The sequence below is a fragment of the Grus americana genome, chromosome 2 (genome assembly GCF_028858705.1).
Source record: "Grus americana isolate bGruAme1 chromosome 2, bGruAme1.mat, whole genome shotgun sequence".
Lineage (NCBI taxonomy): Eukaryota > Metazoa > Chordata > Aves > Gruiformes > Gruidae > Grus > Grus americana.
This window is the reverse complement of record NC_072853.1, coordinates 20439402-20464568: the sequence shown is the minus strand read 5'-3', so window position 1 is coordinate 20464568 and position 25167 is coordinate 20439402. Positions and strand designations below refer to the sequence as shown.

The window sequence follows — 25167 nt, the reverse complement described above, 5'->3', positions numbered from 1 at the left end:
CAGTCAGTTACTGCAAGAAAGAAAATGTGATGAACTGTTTGTTTTGAACTATTAGTATAAACATATTGCAGAAATGAAACCCAAGCTTAAACAATGGGGAAAGTTATCCGGTATTAAAATAAACAGTTCTAGGAAAATCTCTAAAAATGTTTACTAAGTCATCTTCTTCCGAGTAGTTTCTGCGCAGAGTGTTTTACCATGTCCCCTGTTTGCCAACCAATCCCAGTTACACTGACTGCAGACATGCATATGCTAATGGACAAGGCTGGGACTTAATTGCTTGTAATTGGCTCCCCAAGCAAGCACATTTTTATCTACAATCAAGCTTGTAGGACATCATAGAAGCACTTTTGGGTTTAAGCATATAAAAATTGCCTTTTTTAAAAAAAAAATACTTGTTTTTCTTCTAGAAATCTGCTAGTTTAGGTATCAAGGAAAAACACTTTCAAATTAAAATGCTCCAGAGTTAAACAAACTATGATTCTCCCAAAATTTCTTAATAAATACTCTTTCAATATTGCAGGCTAGTTTTTGTGCTGAGAAAATAATACACCCTGCCAAACATTGCCTATGTACAATTTTAATGAAAGTTATATATATTACCTGAAGTAATAAACATATTCCCTTTATGTAAGTCTGAACATATCTCGAACTCTTAAACATTATTTTTATTATAACTATTCACTTCCAGTCATAGACCCATAACCATTAATTATTGTTTACTTTGTTCACAGCAGGTGCATTGTAAAATGCTCTTTAGTGTAGCAGCAGCTATGTCTGATATTAAAAATCTAGGGGGAGAAATAAATGCAGAGTATAAAAATGAGATGCAAGATATCTACATAATATATTCATTACACTTAAGCATTATGCTTGTTTTGAAAGGAAATGAGTTATGGCTGAGCTGCTTTGTAATGACAACAGCAACAAAGCAAATTCAGTATTCAGAGATGCTATAATGGAGCTGCATCAGCCTCATTTGTTCAGCGTGAGCTGTACTCCATCACACAGAGAAACGGGTCCTTTCATTCCAGGGAAAATTGACACATGGGGATACGTGCACAATCCCAGTTTTATGTAAACCCCTGGGAGCAGAGGGTTGGGGGCTGGGAAGGAAAGGAGGAGGGGGGTGGTTCTGCCCGTAGCCAGTTTTACAATCACTGTGGAAAAAAACAGTCCTCGGATATAAACCCCTTTCATTGGGCTTCCTACCTGTTTAATCACTTCCCTCCAAAGTGTGAGAGGACTAACCCTAACTCAGACATTCACACTCCAGAGACTCATATTTCTTCATGTTCAGTTCACAGTGAAACAGTGATCTTAGTTCAGTCTCTAGTGGACAAACACAGAATAAGTCAAGTCTTGTAAGCATGATTCAGCAGGCAATTTGCTCAAGTAAAATCATGTGTGCATAAACACAGATAACAACTTTCCACTTTTTAGTGCTTACCTCAGCCTCCCAAGGTACAGTAAAATAATTTCTTAAGAAATACTTTCCTCCACAAAAGACATCCCCTCATTTCCAGCCTTACATTCCCCAAAGCAGACTAAGATATTAAAAAATGAGGAAAGTAGTCTAGAAAAGAAATGCCTGGTTATATTTTGTTTTATAGTCACATGTTCACTGGACAGAGTCTTTTCTCTCTTGCTAGAACCAGATATACAAAGAGTACAATTAATTATGAAGAGATCAGGAAATTCTGTAAAGATTTTAGTAGGGTTAGAGGGATGGGGATGGCTGTAAATGCTTTTTAACATATTTCTGTCTTGTATCCTATCTGGATGACACAAAACCTGTAAATGAGATAGGTAACAGTAGCTATGCTAATATGACGTTTTAGCCCACCTAGCAGTCTTCACAAGATGTTTATTGATGTTCATTCTTTGTGTGAACTTGTGTTAGAGTTAAATCATGTATCTCTCAAATGGGTGGACACAGCAGCTTTCTTGTGCCATCTTACATGACTAGTTGCATCACTCAATTGCTCAATTTTCTAAGTTTTGCCAGGTCCAAATGCCAGTGTGAGAATGGGAATATTACAAATAACTATATACAAAGACTGTTTGTTCATTTATTTTTACTGGTCAGCTATCCCAAGGCATTTTCATTACCAAGGCATGGACAAGGTATGTAATTTTACACAAGTGAGTAATCCTGTTAAGGTGAATGGGACTGCTCATATGAGTGAAATTATTTAAGTCTTTTCAGGCCCAAACTTCAGCTCATACATGAAATACTGAAAAGTTCATTAGGAGTTTAGAGCTATTGCACAAATTCTTAAAAAATAATTACTTTGCTAAGTTACTGAAACACCTTCAAACCCATTTTTCCCTTTCTATGAAAGAATGCACATATATGCACACAAATTAAAACAGGCTGTTTCAAGTCCAGTGTAATCTACACAGTTAAAAAGTTTTACCGAGATGTTTTAGGAGTGTGAATGCCTATATACTTCTTTCTTTCCAGCAATTAGCTGGGCAGAATAGCATTACAGAAGCTATTTATGGAGGAGCAATGATGTTCTTAACCCAGTGCCTTTAACTGCTGATTTTTTTAAATGCTCCCTTTTGCTGTCAGAGTAGCAGGTATCCTGCATGGCATCTGATCTAAAGCTGTGAGCTCTAAGTAGAGTTTATAGGAATACTTAGTAAGTTCATAGAATCATAGTTCTGTCATTAGAGTCTCTGGAGGATTTTTGTGTTCCCTGGCTCCCAAACATCCATGGTCTCTTGAGATAAAGCTTTAAGAAGTTGCATCTTTCAGTAACGTGAAGAAAATTCTGCTCCCGAGAGCAATGTCACTAAGAAGGGTGCACTCTGGCTGAAACTTTTCTGTCCTACACAGCCACAAACTAGATCAATCCTTATTACCTCAGGTCTCACAGAAACTAATGAAAACTTTGAACAGCACAAGCATCACCAAAAAAATCCATTTAGCGAGAAATGAAAAAAAGAAACACTTACTTTTTGCAGCCACTGAGTATAATTTTCCATCACATGTTCCAGATGTTGCAGTTTCTGGGAAGAGAAATCCTGTTCCACGTGAGGAGCATCTCTCTGAAGAGCATTTGTGTTGTACTGGTCTGTCGTGCTTTCACGACAGTTCCCGTCCTGTTCTGGCAGAATGAAAGTATAGGTGCACTGCCCATGCTGAATCCGGTTAAATCTTCTCCCACTGGCTTCTGGACCCCGGCGCTGGTTATTACAGCCTATATGAGCAAGAATCGCTGCCAGGAAAGCAAAGGAAAGGAAAACTGACATGTTATTATTACTTTCCTTTCCTACTTTAAGAAAAACTTTTTCTTCCTCTTTCTTTAAATTTGTTCTTAATTTCTCTTAAAGTCTTTGAAAAAAGGACCGGTGAAGCGCACGTTAGTAATCAAGCTTGGATAAACTGTTATTTTTTTAATTTCACTATGAAGATAGCTTCCTTAGTTAAAATTGGGAATATTTATTGCATAGTAGTTAAGATTTATTGTTTCCTCCCTGTTACAGTCCAGCATGTAGCCTGCTTTAGTCAGCTGCATATGCATATCCCAGTCTCTTTCCCCTACACTATCTGCTGCAGAACTGCTATTTTCTCTCAGACTTCAGTGAGTTTTATTAAGGTTGCACTTTCAAGCCAAGCTGGAAGCAAGCAGCCTTTCACAAGATGACTTGACAGGAATGCGTGTATGAGTGCGCCCCTATGCTGAGGATGGCTGATGGCTCGGTACGGAGGGATCATCTTACAAACTGGCTGGATGCATGACCTCAATCGTGCATGGCTTTCCAGCCCCTGTTGCATACAACCGCTAAGGGCTTTTGACAAATTCACAGAAGTTTAATAAGTAAGGCAGTCCACCTTAATACACTTCATATGTTCACACTGACCTATTAAAATGTAGATAAAGTGTAGAAGTTTGTTATAATCCCTCTGTAAATATACACAGCACTGAAATTAAAAATACTTTCAGTTCTGCGCTGCTCAGTATCTATTAAAGAATTCTAAGTCGGGCGAATGACACTTATGGGAAAAAAGTTACATTTAACCCTCACATGCTTTAGCTACTTTTCTAAGGCAATTGTGTTTCTTTAGTAGAGTTTGCAGAGAGTTTTTTTACAGCACATAATGAAATTAAGGCTGCCAAATAGTAATGGGAAACGGCAGTTCAGGAGGATAATAATTTTCTATGTTTGGCGTCTAAATTAAGGTAATTAATTGTAAAACAGTGAGGGACGGTGGCTGAACTATTCCAGATTGTCTTCTGTACTGCTGCATAGTTATCCCATGCAAAACACTCCTTCCAATTTGCAAGTATGGGCCGTACAGGTACCTCTCATTATATGTAGCAACTTTCTTGGGGGGGAATTACTCAGAAAAAGATTGTGGCAACTATTTAAGAAACTATCTTAAATAATGCCTTTGGTATCTGCTAGAGACAAATCAAAAATGCATAGATGAGAAACAGGATTGGAATATACCTGAAATTCAGAGGAATTTGGATCTGAGTTCCTGCTCTAGTATTTGTTGTTGTTACATAAATATCAGCCAACACCTGTGCAGACCACTTTGCACAATTTTTCCCCTGAAAGTAAATAGTCTTCTAAATAGCAATAAAGCATCACTAAAAAAAAACAACCTGCAAAGTTTTTACCCACAAGGAAATCTACCTGCAAGAACACTGAGTACAAGCATCTTCAGTGCTCATGCAATTGCCACCTGTATCACAACTACAGTTTCATTCTAAAAGAACTGCCTGGAATATCTAGTTGGGTATCCGACCTGCTCCTGAGAATGCTATTCTTACTCAAAACTGGGGGTGGAGGCTTTTCATCTTGCGCCTGGAAAAAAACCACTGCACTTGAACCATAAGAAATATACCCTACAATAATACAGAGAAACGAGAAAGTTTTGTCGTGCTTTAAAACGTCTGTATGTACAATATATATAGAGAGAGAATACAAAGCAAAGAGCAAAGCATCAATGATACTGTTGCTTTTAGCAAAATCAGAATATCCTTCCACTGTTCAGCCAACGTTTGCACTCTGTTTTTTCTTTTTCTGCCCCTGAAAATCAGCTTCTAGCTTGCTTTCTTGCTTTCATATAGCATTTCTCATAATTCTCCACCATCACCAGAACTGGTTCAGCTGTGGTTTATTACACTGGCTTTGCAGTTATTGTGAAATGTAATTGCAAGATATTTGCTCACGTAAGATCAGAGAGGTTCAGTCAGGAAGAAAACTGTAGAATCAGACACGGAGCTGAAGGGTTAGCATAAAAACAGCTATTCCCTATGAGGCAAAGCAAAAATCCCAGAGCACAAACATGGTAACAATACGTGCTTTTTTAAAAAATAAAAAAAGAACTTTATGAAAGGGCCTCAGAGCAGCTAGAAGGGGAATAGCAAAGGTGGGTGTACAAAGGCGTCCTACATTTTTAGTTCATAATTTAAAATTATGTTTACACGAATGCCTCATTCACTTTCTGCAAAGTATTTAATGGACTTATTCTCATGCAAACATGGAAAAGTGAGATTGTAAATTTACAGTTGATGTTTTTCAGATGAGAAAAGACTTCATAGAAGAGCAGGGTCACTTTGATGCTATTGCATGGCCCCTTCCCACTGGTTTAAAGTGACTTCTCTTTCCCCTTCTGTCCCATTCTTCCTGAGGGGTAACAGCCATAAAGACCTTCAAGGAGTGCAGAGTTATCAGGCATCTTTAGCACTTGCTCATTTGTCTCCAGTTTAGTTCCCTGCCACAGCACCTGCCTCTCAAAGCCAAATTCATCCCTGAGCCCAGGCCCCAAACTGTTGGGTCATGGGCAGCACAGATTGGTCAGGTGCCACAGTGAGGAGATGTGGCAGAGCCACGCAGCGGCCAGAGCATCTCCTTCCAGCGCGCTGCGCTCTAGGTTTCCTTACCAGAGAGAACCAAGTCGCCCCACTCACTCAGTGACCACGTACTGCCACGTCTGTTTGGGAGGAGCGCATCTGAGACACCCTGTGCGCCTGACCACACGGGGTCTCACGAAGAGTTGAGGAAGGGATGGCAGGAGCCTGAGGGAAGCCCAGGAGCAACACTGTCACTCCCAGTTTGCAGCCTTTCTAACCCCAGGGGAGGCAGAGAAAGGGACTCATGAATTGTGATGGGATGCACTTAAATCTTTGCAAGGACCCAGAGTGACTGGTGAAACGGCAGCAGCTCTGTCAGCTACACTGAAACTCAGCAAGCTCTTGCTGATACCAGAGCCTGAGCTAGCCACACGGGTCCCTAACTAGATGTACAGACACTCCTAATCCTGTGACACAAGGACCACCAAAGTCAGCTTGCTGTTCCCCCAAGCACATAGCAAAGGACGTTGAACCAGCCAGGCCAGGTTTGGTTTACACTCTTCTCTGGCACGCTCATGGTCCCATGCATATGCAGGCAGAAGGGCAACATCAAACACAAAAAAAGAGCTTGTTTCCAGATCTACAGCCACTTAATTCCACAATGCAATTTTCTAAGGAATTCCATTTTATCTAAGGAAAACAGGATCAGAAATAAGAATAATTTTTATTTTCTAAAATTCCCTATTCTTATTAAGGTATTCGGTTTCTTTCTTTCCAAAACCAAACCAGCCAACCAACCAACTAACCAGCCAAAATACCTTGCCTCAAGAGTTTCAATAGTTTAGTGTCTTGTATCCAATTTGATAAATGCACAGTTTATTATCCCTGTATCACATGATCTATGTGGCCTGTCTCAGCTTTTTAAGACCTGAGAATTTCAGTGAGGTGAGGAAAAAAATAGTTCTCAAAGTTCAATCAAAGTCACTGTGGGTATTTCTGCAGAATCTTACATTATATACCATAGATATAAGTTAAATGATTTGTCCAGGATTGCACAGAAAATCAGTGGCTCAGCCAGAGTAGGGGCATGGATGTGTTTAAGACACTTTATTTTCCTAAGACCACTTCCTCCAACACAATGACTAGTTTCATATTCCCTGAACTCTTCCTTCTATGTAACAGGGAAAGGAAGGATCCAGAGGCTTCCTTCCCAGACCATGTAAAGTCTCATATACATTGTTTATTTAGTAACTATACAAAATTCTGTATCTCACTATGTAATCAAACCTACAAGACAAAATAAATGGGAATTCAATATCCAGATAAAGGTTACGTTCACATGATATCAGTTCCCACATATCTAGCATTAAAATAACTTAATGGCTTTTGTCACAGAATCATATGCATGCTCAGAGTTCAAATACAAATTCTAGGAAACCAAAATCTATTTCTGTTTCTTTACATTTCTGCTGCAATGTGTGTTATTGCTGCAGATGAGTTGCAAGAAGGTTGCATCATGCCACACACTGTAACTGGATTTACTCCAACTCAACTTCCTCAGTGTATAAGGGAAGTCACTGCAGAATGGCCCCTAAGTATAGGTATGAGAAGAGGCTTTTATCTCCAGGTAAACCAATGCTATACAGTAGGACACAAAATATTCTTAGTATAGCACATTCCAAAGAACCTCATTCTGAATATATACATTTGAATGAAAAAAATGGGATCTGAAGTCACGTAAGTCTGACTGGTTATGTGCTCATGCTTCTCCAGTGACTTCAGTGGAGATGGTCCCAATATACCATAGTGCTGAGACCAGAACAAAATGCAGGATATTTGCCTGACCATACAGAATCCATATGGTATTGACATCAGACTGACTTACCATGTTATAACACTTTCTCCTACTATATGCATGCTTTCTTTTCTCACTCTCCTGGGAACAAGCAAGTAGTCATCTCAGATAAACTACTCCTCTGGACTGATGTTTGTATATTTACATGCACATATTTAAGGCATGATCCCACATAGTGCTGCTTGCCAGGTCCTTCCTTCAAAGGAATATGGTGCTGGATGCTGAGTCACGCTGTAGCCCAGCCCAGCTCTCCCAGCATTTGATTTCACACCTGGGAACAAGTAAACAGCTGGCAAGATGAACAGAGTGGCAAAAAGCAGTGGGTCTTAAAAGAACATGGTGGTTTACCACAGAAACATCTAAGCTACTGGTTATGCCGTATGACCTGTTTTGTCTCACGCAGAGGCTGTGAGGCTTCTCAGGGCAAAAGCTTTATCAGACTCTTTCCAAACACTTTCAGGATTCTTGAGGCATTTTCAAAGACCAACATCCAACCCTATCAAACATGAGTGATGCACAGTAACTGAACATAGTGGGCATGACATTTCTGTTTGAAAATAATAAAAAAAGATGCTTTAATCTAAAATGGCTGATGAGAAGACCAACAACAGTGATCTTCCACTGTAAATGCTCGGCAAAACCAAACAATTGCCTGGTTTTAAAAGAAATTGCCTGGGAAAGGAAAAGTTTCAGTCTCTCAGTCAAATGTAAATAAAAAGATTATCCTGAATACTGGTAAAAGTTGAATATCTAGCAACAAAAAATCAAAAATTCTTCAGACTCTATGGGTTAGCAACTTAAGACATCTCCTTTGGAGTCTTCAAGGTTAAGTGCCGCAAGGCTACACCCTTCCTACCTAATGGAAACCAAAATCCTGAATCAGGTGCTTAAACTCCTTGTTCATGAGGAGCACTAGATACATAATGGTTAGAGACACAAAAGCCAACATGTTGGTGACAGAATCCCTCACGTTATCTGTAGAAGAAATATGAGACCTACCCATCATTCCTGAGCACCATGCTCCAGTGAGCTCAATCTTTCTGTCCTCATCAGAAAGTCTTTTCTTCATAGGCCTCTCTGGAGCTCAGACCTTTTCAACTCAGGTGCAACAGAGAGGGAAGTGTTGCCACTGCCAAGGATGGTCAGAGCATTTGGATGTGAGTCCAGGTTCAAATCCTTCTACTGCCTGATTTGGAGAAAGACTCTCTTCTTTTTGAGCATATATATTCATAGCAAGGCATGAATGAGTATTCTGATTTCTTATGCTGGTTCAGACACATCAGCCAGATTCCCCATCAACCTGAATGACATCCTAAACAACCAACTGCGAAAGTCAATCTTGACTGCTCTCTGACCTGATTAAAAACTAGAATGTTTTACATTCATCTTTGTTTTCTCCACATAGAAAAGGACATAAATCCAGGTCAGTCCTCAGTATTTATGTCCTTCAAGAACTCAAGTATCTGGCTAAAGTATACCTAGCAAAAATACAGCATTTATGAGGTAGAACTGTCCTGCTTCCTTAGAGGTAGAGACTTTGACTTTTTCCAATTATGATTGATTTTCCAAACAAACTTATTTTTTTTCATAGAATACACTTAGCTAAAATAATCCACAGGAAATAAACTTTATTGGATAGGGATATAATGCTGTGGTAGAAGCTAAGAACATCAACTTTACCTCTTGAGTTTCTATGGTGCTCTAGTCAGCTTCTGTATACCTTTTGAAAAATACCTGCAAATCACAGGGACTGGAAAAAATGGCCTGAAAGAAGTGTAACCTACACACCAATGGACAAAGAGGAAAAAGCTACAGAGATTGCACCGAACATCCATTTCACAAGTTTCTGTAAAAAATCTGGCATTATCACTTTTCTAGAACAATCATAACCATTTTCTGCTTTCAATCAAAAGAAGGATGAAACCAATCCTTCAACTGTATAAGGTAATAGTTAATCATGTGGGTGAAAGACCTTGATTTTGATGTAGCTTTAAACTGGGAAAGCATGGGAAAAAAGGCTTGAATTACTATTCTTGTTTGAGTTTACCTTCAAAACCACAGCTTAATTGTTTTAGGTGTCTGGTTAAAAGGAGAATGTGGTAAAGGCAGTGATGTTTCTGAAATGTATTTCATTCCAAATGAGAACAAACTAGAGTCTCAAGAGCGAGCAATCTCAATATTGCAGCTTTTTGAATTCTCACCCTTGCTATATTTTTCATGAATGGGCATACTCAACTCCATGAGTACTCTCAGCGTTCATCCAACTTAGCTTAGCTTTTTGGCTGGAGTTTGACTCTAGCGGGAGCAGCCAACAGTAATGATATTACACAGTACAAGCAGCCCAGTCTTTCAGCATTCAGGATCACTTTCCTGGTACTTGTTCTGGAGAGGGTAAATAGTAAGAAAGAAAGCAGAGAGGAGAACATGAATGATACAGCTATTTTTGATGTTGACCAATACTAAGAGTTATAGCACAGGCAACCTAGACTGGAAGCTAGAGAATCCCTGGCTGAATGGAAATACTTTAACAAAATGCAGTAAATGGAACAAACCAAAAAACCTGGCATATTCTTCTAGAACCTGGGGAAAAACAGTATAAAATTGCATTTCAATTCCAACTGCAAGAAATACAAGCTCACCATGACTATGTGAACATATAATAGGTCTGATGGAGCCCAGCTTTTGCCAAAAAAAAATCCTTAAAATCTTACTTGTTTTTTCTGAAAGAGTGGTTTTTTGAGTTTTAAATATGCTGAGTCAGAATTTCAAGTGCTTTCACCAGCAGTACCAAATAGATTATATATCTATATAAGTACATGTATTTTCAGGAATTAAGTTAAATACTAATTGAATACTTCAGTAGCAAGACTAGCATATTGGACTTCGGTCTACCTAAAACCTTGCAGTATCTGGGACTGTGGCAGCTTCCCTCCACTCAGTCTATTAATTTATTCCCAGCAGCTAAGAGTTAGGTTCTGGGTGAAAGATCTAGCAGAGAAAAAGGCAGGAATCAGCCACTGGGGATTTGAAGTATCAGAGGTAAGCAAACAACAGTGTAGCCATTGAAAGGGAGAGGCACAGAGAGACAGTCTGGAATTAAGAATTGCAACTATTTCTTATTTAAGAAGGTGGTTTATAAATAAAATATCTTTTATATTTTTATAGTGTACTTTTCTCCCCACACCTATTATTTATTTTTGCAAGCAGCTTCTGGTTTCACATTCCATATATGGGTATGAGGCAGAGACTTGGCTTTCTGTGCTCCATGCTAGCAGCATCCCCATAATACCTGAATTCGCAGTTAACTAGAAACCTCAATCAACTGGTCAAAATTATTTTAAGAGGCCAATCAGATTCTTCCCAACTCTACATGTCACTTTTAATTAGGAAAGAAAAAGTCAGACAACATAAATAAATAGCAGTGAGGCAAGAGGCTAGCTATGGTTTGCAAGCAGCATCCCGTGGCATCCCAGCAGCAAGGCATGCCAGCTGTGCCACGCTAAATAACCTCGCTACTTCCATGTGTCGCACTTCTCGGGTGAAGTATAGAATGCACTCATCCTATACTTAGCAAGCTGTCATAATTTTATATGGGAGAAACATTTATCACAAGTTGGCCCTGATTAATTGGCCTGCTAGAACCGAGTCATTAATAGTAGTCAGAGGCAGAGATAGGAATCCATGTCCTGGGGACTAGGGTATGCCTGGCGCTGAGGCTCAGGCCCTGTGCTACAGACCTGTAACTAGCCCCATAGCTCAAACCTCTCCACGTTGCACTGCAACCACAGTGAAGGTATACCATGCCTTACAGATGCCCAAAGAGACGTGTAAAACTCACTTCACTGGAGCTGTGGACACTGCCAGGTTGTGGGTCCCTGCAGAGAGCAGGGATGGCCACGCCGTTTGAGATTGGCACCTGTAGCAGGCAGCCAGAACATAGGTCTCAGGCTTCTAATCACACTGAAGATCTCAAAATGCCTAATCACCAAGCTGTAAAAATGGAGATGATTAATGGGATTAGAAATATCTTTGGTATCCTGTAATGCCAGTGGTCATATAAATACCGTATCAACCATATTGAATTCAAACATATTTATAAGTGCAATGAGTTTTACAGCCAATTCTTCAACCACTTCTGCAAACACAGTGCAGTGTAGGACCTGTGACACCCTGGCAATACTTCTTCCAAGCTGTATGGTGCTGTATCCTGTGGAACACCAGTGCTGAAATTTGAGCACCAGAGCCTGGACTGTGTCCTCGGGAGCATCTGTGCTCAGGCATTGGGTCGCTGGAGCACCAGCAGCCCAGGAACTACATTTCTGAATGTAAATAGAACAGAAAATGGTCTGAAGTACAATATTTAAAAATTAATATTTTCTTTTCTGTGTACACCAGTTACTGTACATCTCTCATACATTAACGAAGGATACTCAAATGACCCAGTGCCCCTAATAGCATGTAACTCAAAGACAGACTCTTAATTCACTTTGATTATCATAAACCCATCAGCACACTAGTAGGCATTTAACTACTGGATGCCAATAAAAATGTTATTTAAACTGTTAACTGCCCGTTTAAAGCAGCAATTAATCCCCAAGATCAACACCTTTGAAATTACTACCATGGGGCATAGATAAATGTTAACCTTGGCTCTAAGGGAAAGTGTTGGGCTCATGACCTGGGAAGTGATCACTCTTGATAGTTTAGGGTTTTATCCTCTGGTCTGCCATTTAGATGTTGCATAATTCTTAGGGAAAGAAAGGTCAAAAACACTACTCTGGTTTTTAGCATCCTTGCTGTAACCTTCTAATTCAGAATGTGTAGATAAAGTATTTTCTAACTGCAACTCTCTCCACGTTTCCTATGCAATATCTAAGCCCTATCCTTTGGATCAGATGCAGGTAATCTTGGTATAATGAAGACTGGGAGGGATATGACTTGTGAAAATGCACATTCTTCCTTCTGAAAGGACCAGAGTCACTCTTCTGCTTGGAGACTGTGCTCAGAATATGCCCGCTGAACAGTTATCAGCTGTGCTTGCCCAGGTAGGTCCCAGAGCAAGAACCAAGCTTGTGGCACTGAGTTTTCTTGAGCTATGAGTGCTGGAACAGGAAACAGAAAAAAAACCAGAAAGCATAAGGCTAGATAGGTCTGTATCCAAGTATTACTGTTAGAAAGGTACTTTACATCTCTTGTATAAGAGGTATAAAATTCATATGTTTATATAATGTCATATATTCAGTCAGTGATTTGTAGTCATTTATAAAACACTGTTCTTGTAATTTATAAAAAGTAGTATCTGGCTAGCAATATTTTTTATATAGAAAAACATTATTCTAAAACAAGTGGCAAAATGAGCACAACTTTAACTATCAAAATTCTAAGTACAGCTTTGAAGATGTAATCCAGATCCAAGCAAGCCAAGCTCTGGGGAGTTTTGTTGCATGATATAATCTTTCTCCTTAGATTCTGAAGTGTATAAAGGAAATATCCTGTGCGCAGCTTTTTCACGTCCCCTAGGTGCACACACATCCATGTTCAAAGAGCCATGAACTCAGGTTCCCTTCACTACCCACTCCACGTGACACTATGTAAGTGGGTAGGACCACACCATGTGGCTGGAGGTATTGGGGGTTTGTATAGTGACACCAGTCCTCTCAACTAGGTATTCATGTCAGAATTGGGAACTGTAAAAAACCAGCACTAACATGACAAGACCAAACACATTGGTGAAGCTTTGATAGATGACCCTTAAGGGCCCAACTGCAGAGTGCAGTGACATCTGATGTGGCTCTGCTTTCTCCACCCTTAGTTAGTCTGCTTCTACAAGTTCTCTGTTGCTCATTTGGTATTTTTAAATAAATGTGTTGATAAATATGGAACCATCACTCTAAATACTGCTATGGGCAATAAGCAAGCATAAAATCACAGTTCCTAAAATACACATGAAGGTAGTCGGGAATGCAAAGCAAGGCTGTCCATCTGAAGGCACTCTCTGTTGCAGGAAGCAGGGAGGGTGGCAGGCTGTGTCCAGCACGGTGGAAGCAGGCAGAAAGGTCTGCAGGGACTGAGCACTGCTGGGGAAGTTGTAACTCATTAGTATGTTGTTCTGGCTTTTTGAAATAAATTGCACATACTATTTATGTGTTATCGGGGCCTGTTGATATGTGAGCATTAGGAGGTAACAGGTGCCACTTGTTCCACTTTGTGCTGTGCATGAGAGAGAAAAATCATATCACTGTGCCACAATTGCACCAGTACTAGATCAAAACAAGAGCATAAACCAAAATTTCTGTAGCAGGCACTATCAACAGTTTATGTTTTGAAAACTGCTTTGTGCCATGCTGTTTTCACACTACTTATGACAGGTGAGCTTTTTTTTTTTTAAAGGCAAAGGAAAACTTCTGAAGTCTTGAATGGGAACATGAGCAAATGTAACACAGAGAAGTGATATTAAATGCTCTAAACCAAGGTGATCATTGTATTAATAAAATGTGAAGGACATAGAACATCGGCATAGTTAGTATTTCCCATTAAATTGTTACTTAAGATTATCCCATTCTCTCTGCTTCCACTACACTTTTAATGTTTAAACTTCTTTCCCTCAGCCTTTCCCAATGTATCTTTTTACCGTATCACTCACCCTTCACTCCACCAGAATTAGGTCCTATGAAGTATATCACTGTTCAAAAGTGCAGGACCTCAGAAGACAGGTGAAATCTAAAACCTGAAGAAGCACAGTAATATGTTCTCACTTGGGTGGTTGTGTCATGGAGATAGGGTGCTGAGTTTGGGAGGCACTGATGGAAACTAAATCTTAAGTTTGGAAGTGCCTGATCTCAAGACTTTTTGTATGCTCAATCTACTAGAGGATTTGTTTCAGGAATTTGAAAATGTTTTGTATTGGAAGAGAAGGGAATAGGACCAAAGATGGTTAGCAGCACTAGAAGAGCACAGAAAGGTGGTTTCATTGCTCTTTTTGAAGTGTGGCACACTCTTGCAGAAAGCTATGCAATCCATAGGGCTTACATAGAGCTTTAATGGAAAACATGGACCGAACATTGTCATCTGTCCACCAGTACTCCCCAATGTCAGCACGTTCACTCAAGTTCTCAACATCCTAACAATGCACTGACCTGTTCAATTACCCAAATTCTTGCTGGTCCATGACAGAGTGACAAACAGCAGCTATCATGGTATTACCAAAATAGGCAGTGAATCATTCAGATAGGGCATTTCCTCTCCCTTCCTTCCTCCAAGTACACTATTGTTTGACTGACACGGTCACGATCAGCCCGGCTACATCATTCCTCAACACCCAGTATCTTATCCTCAATAGACCCTTAGAGAATCCCTTAGGGAAACCAACTCACCTAGGAAAGAGAGGTGATCTGTCAGTATCAAGACTGAGGCCAGTTGGTAAGACTTGAGGTTGATTGGTAAGACTATACCAATGAGGAGAGTTGCAATCAGTGTCATCAATATTGGAAATAATGTAATCATCCCTTCTTATCCTTCTGGACTTCTCTTTAGCACTAGACACTGATGACCATGTATTACCGATGTCTCGCTTGAGATGTAGCAGAAGTCCCTAACTGCTGAACAAGCAGCAAACCTAATACAAGTTCACAGAGTCATGGAATGGTTTGGATTGGAAGGGACCTTAAAGATCATTTAGTTCCACCCTCCACTAGACTAGGTTACCCAAAGCCCCATCTAACCTGGCCTTGAACACTTCCAGGGAGGGGGCATCCACAACTTCTCTGGGAAACCTGTTCCAGTGTCTTCCCGAAGCCTTCTCTTCTCCAGGCTGAACAATCCCAACTCTCTCAGCCTGTCCTCATAGGACAGGTGCTCCAGACCTCTGATCTTCTTCGTGGCCCTCTTCTGGACTCTCTCCAACAGCTCCACGTCTTTCTTGTACTGGGGCCTCCAGAGCTGTATGCAGTACTCCAGGTGGGGTCTCACAAGAGCACAGTGGGAGAATCACCTCTCTTGACCTGCTGGTCACGCTGCTTTTGATGCAGCCCAGGACAGGGTTGTTTTTGAGGAGAATGCATCCCATCAGAAAAGGTAGGAAACATCTCCACTGCTAGGTCTATTAACTTATGGACTCTTAAAAAGAAGCAATTCTTCCTCTAATGCTTTTTATAATCTGTTTTCAATTACTACATGATTGATCCATTCAGCTGGCAATATCATGAAAAGACATCAAGCAGCATCACTGTTGCATCAGAGATTAGACAAAGCAAAGAATAGTTGAATGCAGTAGGAAGACAGATCAGTACCGATGGGAAGAGTTCAGCTGCACACTGCATTCTCCTCTGTTGACATGTGAAAGACTCAATTCAGACTATAATCCACATAATTTAGAGAAAGACAGTCATATGGCATCCAGACAACTAGTGATCTGCTCTTAGTCACTTTTCAGCCAAACCATAGTGATGCAAGGTACTTGAGAAGGAAGTTTGAAGCTCAGTCTATACTAAATGCTGTAGAATGCCTTGGCAACACAGGCTGCTGCAAGCAATCTGATCTTCCTCTGCACACTCACAAAATTTCATGCCAAGTTCAAGGTCTTGGTGCATTTGACTAATGTGTTGCATGAACTTTGCCCCAAAAATCTAACTGATCTTCTAAATCTCATGGCTGATGAATGTCTTCCAGTGCAAGGGAGCTCTAAAGAATAAAGGTCATCTTTTCTGGGAAAGATATTGGTTGTTTGCTGTTTTTTTAGTTCAGTCAAGGACTTTGGATATAAAGTACCTTCACAAGTTCACCATGGATGGAAGGCATGTTTCTTTGCCAAGTATTTAAGCAAGGTAAATGCATGCATGCACTCTTTTTGTTATGTTTTTAAATCTACTTGTTTGTCCAATGCCCTGTAGAAACACTGCTTATACTTGCAAAGACAGGAGATCATAAAATCATAGAGTGGTTTGGGTTGGAAGGGACCTCAAAGTTAATCTAGTTCCAACCAGATTCCCCAGACTAGACAATACTCTGATGGTATTGTGATGAGCACCCCGTAAGAAAAGAAAAAGAAATACTTATGAGAAAGGAAGTATAACCAGGCGATAGTTTTGCAAAGAGTTCATAAATTAGCAGTTATAGTCAACTAATATGTTTGCATATGCATCATCTGCAACTCAAATGAGCTGTATCACTTTGAAAACACTCCCTCAGATGAGCAAAAAACACCCAGTGTTAGAGAGGTGAAATTGGAGGTCAGGAAGCTACTGGGAAGTTGGAGTGAGCTACATGTCTAAGTCTCCCAGTGGTGAGGGATTTGTAAGTGCGGAAGATGGTAGTTGGAAGTATGCTGCCTATGTACTATCAGCACACCTATGTGCAGATGAATCTCAGAGTAAAGCAATTCTAATTAATGTTAAACCTCTCCCATTATTTTTGAAAAATGGAAGAAGGGAACTGCAGTGAGAATATGATGCTTGTGGGTAGCTGGGCAGAGAAACACACCATGTGCACTGTCTGTAGTATATAGGTCTACCTTAACGCCTATCTGAGCAATAAATGCAGAAGATTTGAGCTAAATTGATTATGATGGGAGAATCATTGTCTAAATCTATACAAAAAGATAAATCCAATAACAACACTACAGTCCATTGCTTAGCACTTCAGCTCCACTCTACTTCTCTACATTTAGGCACTGGTCTGATTTAACAAGAAAGATTTTGCTGTGGTAGTAACAAAAGAAAGGCACAAGAATCACCTCTGTCTATGTTTTTACCTACTATATAGATCCTGCTACTAGTTTAAAAAATCATTGGTTATGTTGAAAAAAAGATAAAGGTAGGTAATCTTCATTTAAGCAGACAAAAAAATTGAAGAAGTTACTCATGCAATAATTTTCATGAGCATGCGAGATTTAACAGGTGCAACGGAGGCACATTTATACTTTGCTCTTGAAGAAATAACTCAAAATTAAATTCCCTCTAGAATATTCATGCTTATAGGAGGAAGTACTTCAAAAAACAGTAGTTGAAAGAGTTTCAGTGCTCATGGACTTGTCAATACAGGCCTTTTGAATACGTTTCAAAACAAAGGAAGTTCCAATCACTGCAGTATAGCAAAAATCAGATTGTCAGAAGTAAGCTTGCTCTCAACAATGTTGTCATTAAGATTATCATTACCTTTTTGCTATATATTTGAAATAGTTGTATTTTAAATGTTTGGGTTTTTTTTTTCTAGTTATATTTTGATCCAAAAAGGTTGTTGTTTTTTTTGTTTATTTGAGAGCTATTAGGACAGTAACAAAACCATTCTTTCCCACTGGGTAGCTAGTTTCCACTACTGATTAGCTGCTGCTAGACTTCTGGAGACACGGTTTTTTTCAACTCTTGCTATTAAGATATCCCCACCCACTTACTTGGCATGTCACTGGTGCCTAACGCACCCTTTCCGAAGCCGGGAGAAGAGGTGCCCACCGGCACCCGGGCCCCGGCGGGCGGCGCGAAGGGCGAGAGACGCGGAGCGGCGCGGAGCGCAGCGTGTGACCCCCCTCTGCTGGCTGCCCCGCGCAGCGCTCCCGCCGCCGAAATGTGAGAAAGAGGGAAGAAAAAAGTCTGAGCGCACGGCTGGAGACGCTAGCGGGGGGGGGGGGAAGGAAAAAAAAAAGGAAAAAAAAAAAGAAAAAGAAAAAAGATAAAAGGTAAAAGAAAAAATAAAAAAGAAAAAGAAAAAAGAAGAAAAAAGAAAAAAAAAAGAAAAAGGTAAAAAGAAAAAAGAAAAAAGAAAAGAAAAAATAAAAAAGAAAAAAAAAGAAAAAGGTAAAAAGAAAAAAGAAAAAAGAAAAGAAAAAATAAAAAAGAAAAAGGGAAAAAGAAAAAGAAGAAAGAGAATAAAGGAAAAAGAAAAAAGTGGAAAATTTATATCCCTGGTGAGGAAAAAAAGAAAAGCCACATTTTAAACCAGAAGTCATCAATTAAAATTAAAGATTTAGTGATAGTGTTTCGAGATGTTCCATATAATCCATAGTTTGCACAGGACAAAGAGGAAGAGATGCTATTCTGTGATCACCCCTCCCTCAAATAAATGAAGTAAGTATATCCTGAGTTCAGGCCAATTTCTGAACACCAACAGGTATCCCTGGTAGATCACTAGTTAAAATATATCCTTTTTATGTCCTGCTGAGTACATAAGAAATGAATCCTCATCTTTCTCTGCATCTTCTCTAATTTTTTCTCATTGCCCAGACACGGTTAAAAAAGGGATAGAGATTTATATTCAGGTTACCTCTGGAACCTACACACTGGCTTCCAGCTCATTGACACTTCTGCCAATCTGTGTGTAACTGACAACTAAGAAATACCACTGATGGAGCTTTAATTATGAAATTCTATAATGGGCCGGATTCCACTTTGAAGTCAAGTTATTTCCATGCTACTGCATGTTTCATTAGCAAACGTATTTCAGCTACTGTTCTCTCCATAATGTTCATAGCAGAAAATTGTCTAAAACATTAACGTAATCATTGTACCAGAATTTGATTTCATCTTTAGAGGCTGTCTTAACAAGACATAATCTTCATAAATTAAAATAAAATTAAGCCTTTCACTAAGTCCAGGCAATGTCATATTTTTGGCATTAGAAAAGGTTTTTATTTTAAAAATGCCCTGTGCAAATCATATATCAGCCTCACAGTAAGGGGAGGAAATCTTGTAATCATTAATGTTAATGAAAATCTTGCCACGAAACCAGGTTTTTACCTAAAAAATACTTATGCTACTTTTTCAGCAACTCCCTGGCTACACAGTCTTACAACACACCCTACTGCAGCCTTGGTAAAAGGATCTGGGCTTGGACCCAAGCCTCAATCCCTTATCTGACCAACTCAACTTCTTGTTTCAGTCAGTTGTAAACAATTGATACTATCACTGAAAAGTGCAAGAACTCTGTTATAAATAATATTATCTGTCCTTGGAGAAATGTCATTCTCCCCTTTACACATGAGGCTGACCTATATGTAATATTAAACTACACGTAGGGGCATTAGCATTTCAATGTGCTCAAAACTCAGAGCCCAAATTACTGTGGTGTGTGACAAAAAAACATGCAGTTGTCTCCTTCCTAAAGAAAGAATGATCTCAAGTTCCAGCTCTGCATTGCCGTACGCCTACACAGGTCACAAGGAAAGAGATACGAGGTGCGGGATGTTTGAAAACAAGAACAAATGGTCTAAGTGAACCCATTACTTCAGAATGGCTTAAAGCAGCTGAAAGACAACAGAAACTTTGGTGAGAATTCTTAACATCTTGATGATTTTAGAAAGGCAGGATTCACGCACATTTGTGCAGGATTCTGCTGTGACTTCTTAATCCTTGCAGCTTGCATAAATATGCAAAAATCCTTTAACTGCAGTGGTTTATATTTTGTATCATGTGAAAAATGCAACAAAAACAGTCACTGAGAGCAAAAGCAGAAACAGGGTGAACTACATTCAGATATTTATGACCTGGTAGCTTTGAAACTAACTGAAATGCCCAAGTGAAAAAATGGTGCTAGTGCCAGTGTAAATTTGCACCATCAAAAACTTCACAAACACAAGCAGAACTATTAAACCAGTGCTTGGCTGAAGGGTATGATTATGAATCAATCTATGCCAATATGTTCATTATGCAAAGCATTCCAAGTACCAAAATAGCTGTTTCTTATTAGTGTAGGGGAGCAGGACCTACGACCCATGCAAGGTCCGCTTATCGTTTCTTCCGCTGAAGAAATGGCATTATTGAAAAGACTTTTAGCCATATTTTTTCAATCAAAGATTAAGTAATCCAGCCTGTCCCTCAATACCAGACAGTATTAGTTAGTTTCTGTAAAAAAAGAGGGGTTCTGGTTTTGCCTGTTTTTTGTCATTTATCGCTATGTTCCATACATTACCAATTTCAATTACATGCAATATTGCTAAAGAGCTATTGTAAATACTTTCCCATCCATTTTACTTCTGAAAGCATTTTAGAAGTTCTCTAATCACTTTCTCCCCACTCATTCACCCTTCCAGTAAGAAAGAGGATTAAAAAGACTGCCACCTTAGCTACAGAGTCAGACAAAAGCAATTTCAAAGTTCTAGCAGCAATTTAGAAGGGCAAGTAGAGAACAATTTGCTAGTGGAAAGGAGAGGCAGCACTAGGGGGCTTAAACCCCTCCTCATCTCTCTTTAATACCCCTTAGTTTAATGCATAAGGTTTGAGATCAGAGTTGTATCAACCATTGCAGGACACAGACATTAGAAAAATAATGTTTTGAAATATCTCAAACTATACCAAGAAGATGTAATGGGAACAGACACTTTAATGAAGTGGGAAACTTTAAAAAACTTTAAAAATTGTACAGCAATTGGAACAAAATTGAAAGGAGTGTGAGAGGACACAGTGTGGTCAGCTCTTCTGACACTTAGTTCTGTGCGTTTACTCTACTTTAGTGATCAAGTCACCCTATACAGACAGTCTGAAAAGCAGAAAAAGGAAATAATTACCATCTAAATTTCCCCACTGTATTTACTTCTTGCAGCCTGAAACAGCACAGCTCTTCATGCTGAGAAACATGAAGAAATCTATTTTAAAGGTTCAAGAAATAATGAAAGCTATTAAAAACCATAAATCTGGAATACAGAAAGAAAAATTGAAAACCAGACAAGGAATTATTTATAAAATGTTTTTTCAATTCCACCTAATTTTTTGCATGGTTTTTTGAATCCTCAATATTACTGTGTTTATGTTGTGTCATATAACTCTATTGTAGATGACAACGCACGAATGAATGAATTCACCCAGGTTGCAGTGTGTGCAGAATACGGTTGTCCCAAAAAAATAAATTATGGGAGGTTTTAAAAATGTATCTCCTTTGCATTAACTGTAAGCCTTGCAAAGCAGCAATATATAAATTTACTAGTTGCATTTCACATTAAATCTTCCTATTTATATATTTATGATGGTCAGACTACATTAAACATTGGCAACATGTTTAACGTACTAACATACTTAAAAAGTTGATTCTTTAATAGTGCTATATGAAACATATTTATAGGAAAACAAAATTATGAGTTTTTAACCTCCCTATAAAATTGTTTTTTAAAAAAGGAAAGATGTGAAGTGCTTGAAGGTTTAAATTGTAAATCTCCAGATTTCATAGGCTTTTCTAACAGTTATAATATTTACATGCAGCATTCTGGCAGAAGATCACGGAAAAAAGACTTCTTTGAAATATCTCTATTAATTTACAGAGCAGCCCGAGAAACTACTTGACCAGAAAAAAGTTCAGTGATAATTTCACTTTAAATGCCACCCTTATGTTTAAACTAGGGGCATTTTGTATAATGAATGATTTAACTACTTGGGAAAGAGCTTTGATTATTTGCATGTGGCTGTAGTTGCTTTAGTTTTTGGTTTCTCTGTTGGGAAGGTAGAAGTGAACACCTGGATCAACACAGAAATTTCTTTATTTGAAAGGAAGGGAAGGACCATTTGTATTTCTTAAAACATCCAAAGACAAACATCAAGACTGTCTTCTCTAATTACATACTTTCAAACATATTTGGTCTTAGAAGTTACTACTACATGATCTGGTTATACATATATATATGTACATGTGTGTGTGGTCTATGCATACATAAACATATATAAAAATATACACATACATATGAAAACAAATATATAAATAAAATAGGGTAAGATATATAATAATTGTTATATATAGTTACATATCTGTATATATATAATGTAGGTATAAATACAAATGCTTTGGCTTTGCATCTCCACGAAGGCATAGGTCGTTGCTTGTGATTTCTGCGATGTGCAATTCTGAGGCAGGAGAAGGTTTTCGTGAGCATTTAAAAGTAGTCTTCAGTGAAGATCAAATCTCGAATGGTGTTACAGACCCCTTATGACCCCCACCCACAACTCATCTAGTAACGTATAGATAATACCTCCTAAATGAGCTAGCAACCAATTTTGAGCGTGCGATTCCTTCATTTCGAAACCACCAGCAAACACTGTCTGCCCTTTGTGCGGTTCCATTAGAAGCTAACAGCCCAGCTTTTTCTTGCTTTCTTTCTTTCTTAAGGCTTTTCATAAAAGAAGGACATTCCTGGTGCTGGAATTCCAGAACTAATATTTAATGCCCTGAGGGCAGAAATATTTTCTTCATATAGAGAGTAATTTCTTTATTTTATTCTTTTAATTTGTTTAAATTGTTAAAGATATACTGTATATATAGTCAAAGATACTTCTGACTTTCCATTACTAACAAGGCCAGTAGCAATGACAACTCAGTATATAATTTCAAACACCTATAGCATTATTTAAAATAATTACATTAAAATTGAACTGTTACCACTCGATTAACAATACATTCTTTTACTGAACGGGACAGTGTATAATAACTGTTATCGTGGACATGCATTACCTTTTTAAATAACAATAAGTGCTAAATACTTTCTAGATTATTTTACATCAAAATAAATGCAGAAGTTGATGTGTGAATTATTTTTTAAGGTGTGAAATGTAACAGTTGGAAAGTATTCTTTAAAGAGATACTTCTGTAAGAGCTTTGAGTGACTGAACAGTTTGAGGGAGTTACAGTCTGCCCACGAATATCCTGGGAATTAAAGGGAGGCTATAATTGTTAGCTAAGATATCTGCTGCAAATTAGTTAAGCATCCAGTGATTAAAAGCTCTTTGAGATCTACATATAAGTGCCCAGTATGAGTATTTCTCCTCTGAGTTACAGAGCCCTGGTATATTTGTGATAACCCTTTACCACGGAGATTTTCACTTTATTAAACCTCGAGACAAATCAGTTGAAAACTTTCAAGGCCTGACATATAGTTTAGAAATACACCAGACCTCTGCCTAGTATCTCACTAAAAACATTTCCTTGTGACACACTATTATGATCTTCTGGCCATTCTACAATTGTAGCAGCAATGACAACCCTATGCCTTTTCTGCCAGGGCCTCAAGAAAGTAAATAGTCAGGAGGTTATTTCCTCACTTATAAATGTTCCTTATTAGAAGAAAACAATAAACTCTCCAATAAACCAAGTAGCAATATTTAGAATAGATAACATATATATTTTCAGAAACAAACTTTGTTATTATCATGCAGCTAATGGCAGACATAAACCATAGCAGCAACTTCAGCAGGAGATAATAGCTGCACACAATTTCTCTCTCCACACCAGTAAGTGGCTATACTTTGCCTAAAGACTTTTAGTCTTGAAACAAAGACAGGTCATGATAGTTTGAAGTAAAAGAAACATAAGATTGTTTTTTAATTTGTGCATAGAAAAGCACAGTTTCACTTTCTGTCCTTCTCAAATCAGGTGCTGCTCTAGAACTCAGGAGGTTTGTAGCACTGAATAGACCAATTCATCTGTGCAGCATTTCCAGGCAGGAATGAGGTTTTAAGGACCAGAAGTACTGTATCACAGTCTTGGTGCCACAAACAATTTAAAATCCAGTGTGGATTCACTGGGATGAAAAGGCTTTCACTATTCAAATTGTTGTAAACTAAGGTAATCATAAACAGTATCTGCTGTTTACATATTTACTTGTGTTAGGTTATATGACAACAAAGACACAAAAAACCTATAGCGTGATAGTTACCAAAGTGCACATTACCCCTCTTTATATGCATGCTTTTAGGTTCTCATTCCCTATCTACCTCTTCATTTAGCCTCAACCACAGGTAAAGAGCAACTATCCTACATAAGTCAAAAGCACAGCTGTCCACCCCTGTCCTGCAACTTTCCCCAGCCTCTGAGGATGTCCTAAGAGATCAGATGGACCCAGGACAGAATAGTGAGAGAACCAACTCAGCCACACCATAGCATGACCTCTTTTTAATCCTATAATGATACTTTTTCCTCTGGTTCAATTACAAATTGAATCCTTTCCAGTAGGTTGTTTCCCTCTGAATTTAGTTCACAAACTCCCTTAGCGGGGATAAGTTCACTATCATAAGGCTGAAGTTTACCACCTTACCCTCTGCTGCCTGTGGCTCTCCTTTCAGTGCTAATATTACAGTTTGGCATTGCACTGTCTTGCACAACTCTGTCCAACTTTAAATTTAGCTTTCCCTGAGCTTTCAGACTGACAGCCCATTCATCTTACCCTTTAAAATTTTCTTTTTTTTTCATATTAAAACTTACGTGGAGTGCAACATCTTCAGAATTTTTGTAATGCAATTTTACAGCTAGCTTCCTCTGCCTACAGCAGCCGAAAACCATCAAGATCAAGTGTGTCAGAATGAAGCATTTGGTAGAAATAGAGCAAAACCTTTTTGCCTGCAATATTGCTTTTGTCGCCAGAACAAAGCAGTGTTTTCTCCACTCACAATCTGCATTTGTACAGTTTTTGGGCACTTCATTTGGATAAATCTTTAGTTTAAGCTGAAGAGTTCACTTTTCTTAGATCATTTATTGCAGTATCAGTTAATATTCAGTAAATACTCAAAAGCAAGGAAGCTAATAAATATTTGC

The 25167-nt window shown here is 38.7% G+C and overlaps 1 protein-coding gene across 2 annotated transcripts in view; it reads right to left on the bottom strand.

Annotated features, from left to right (window-relative positions):
* ANGPT1 (angiopoietin 1) overlaps positions 1-3640 on the bottom strand; it is a 169211-nt gene extending 165571 nt beyond the window's left edge. Inside the window, exon 1 of one of the 2 annotated variants that reach the window (XM_054818088.1) lies at positions 2965-3640. In XM_054818088.1, coding sequence (XP_054674063.1) covers positions 2965-3261 — 297 coding nt within the window. In that variant the 5' untranslated portion in view covers positions 3262-3640. The remainder of the gene's footprint in view (positions 1-2964) is intronic. The other variant, XM_054818087.1, reaches the window with a different exon arrangement.
* Between the last annotated feature and the right edge of the window lie 21527 nt (positions 3641-25167).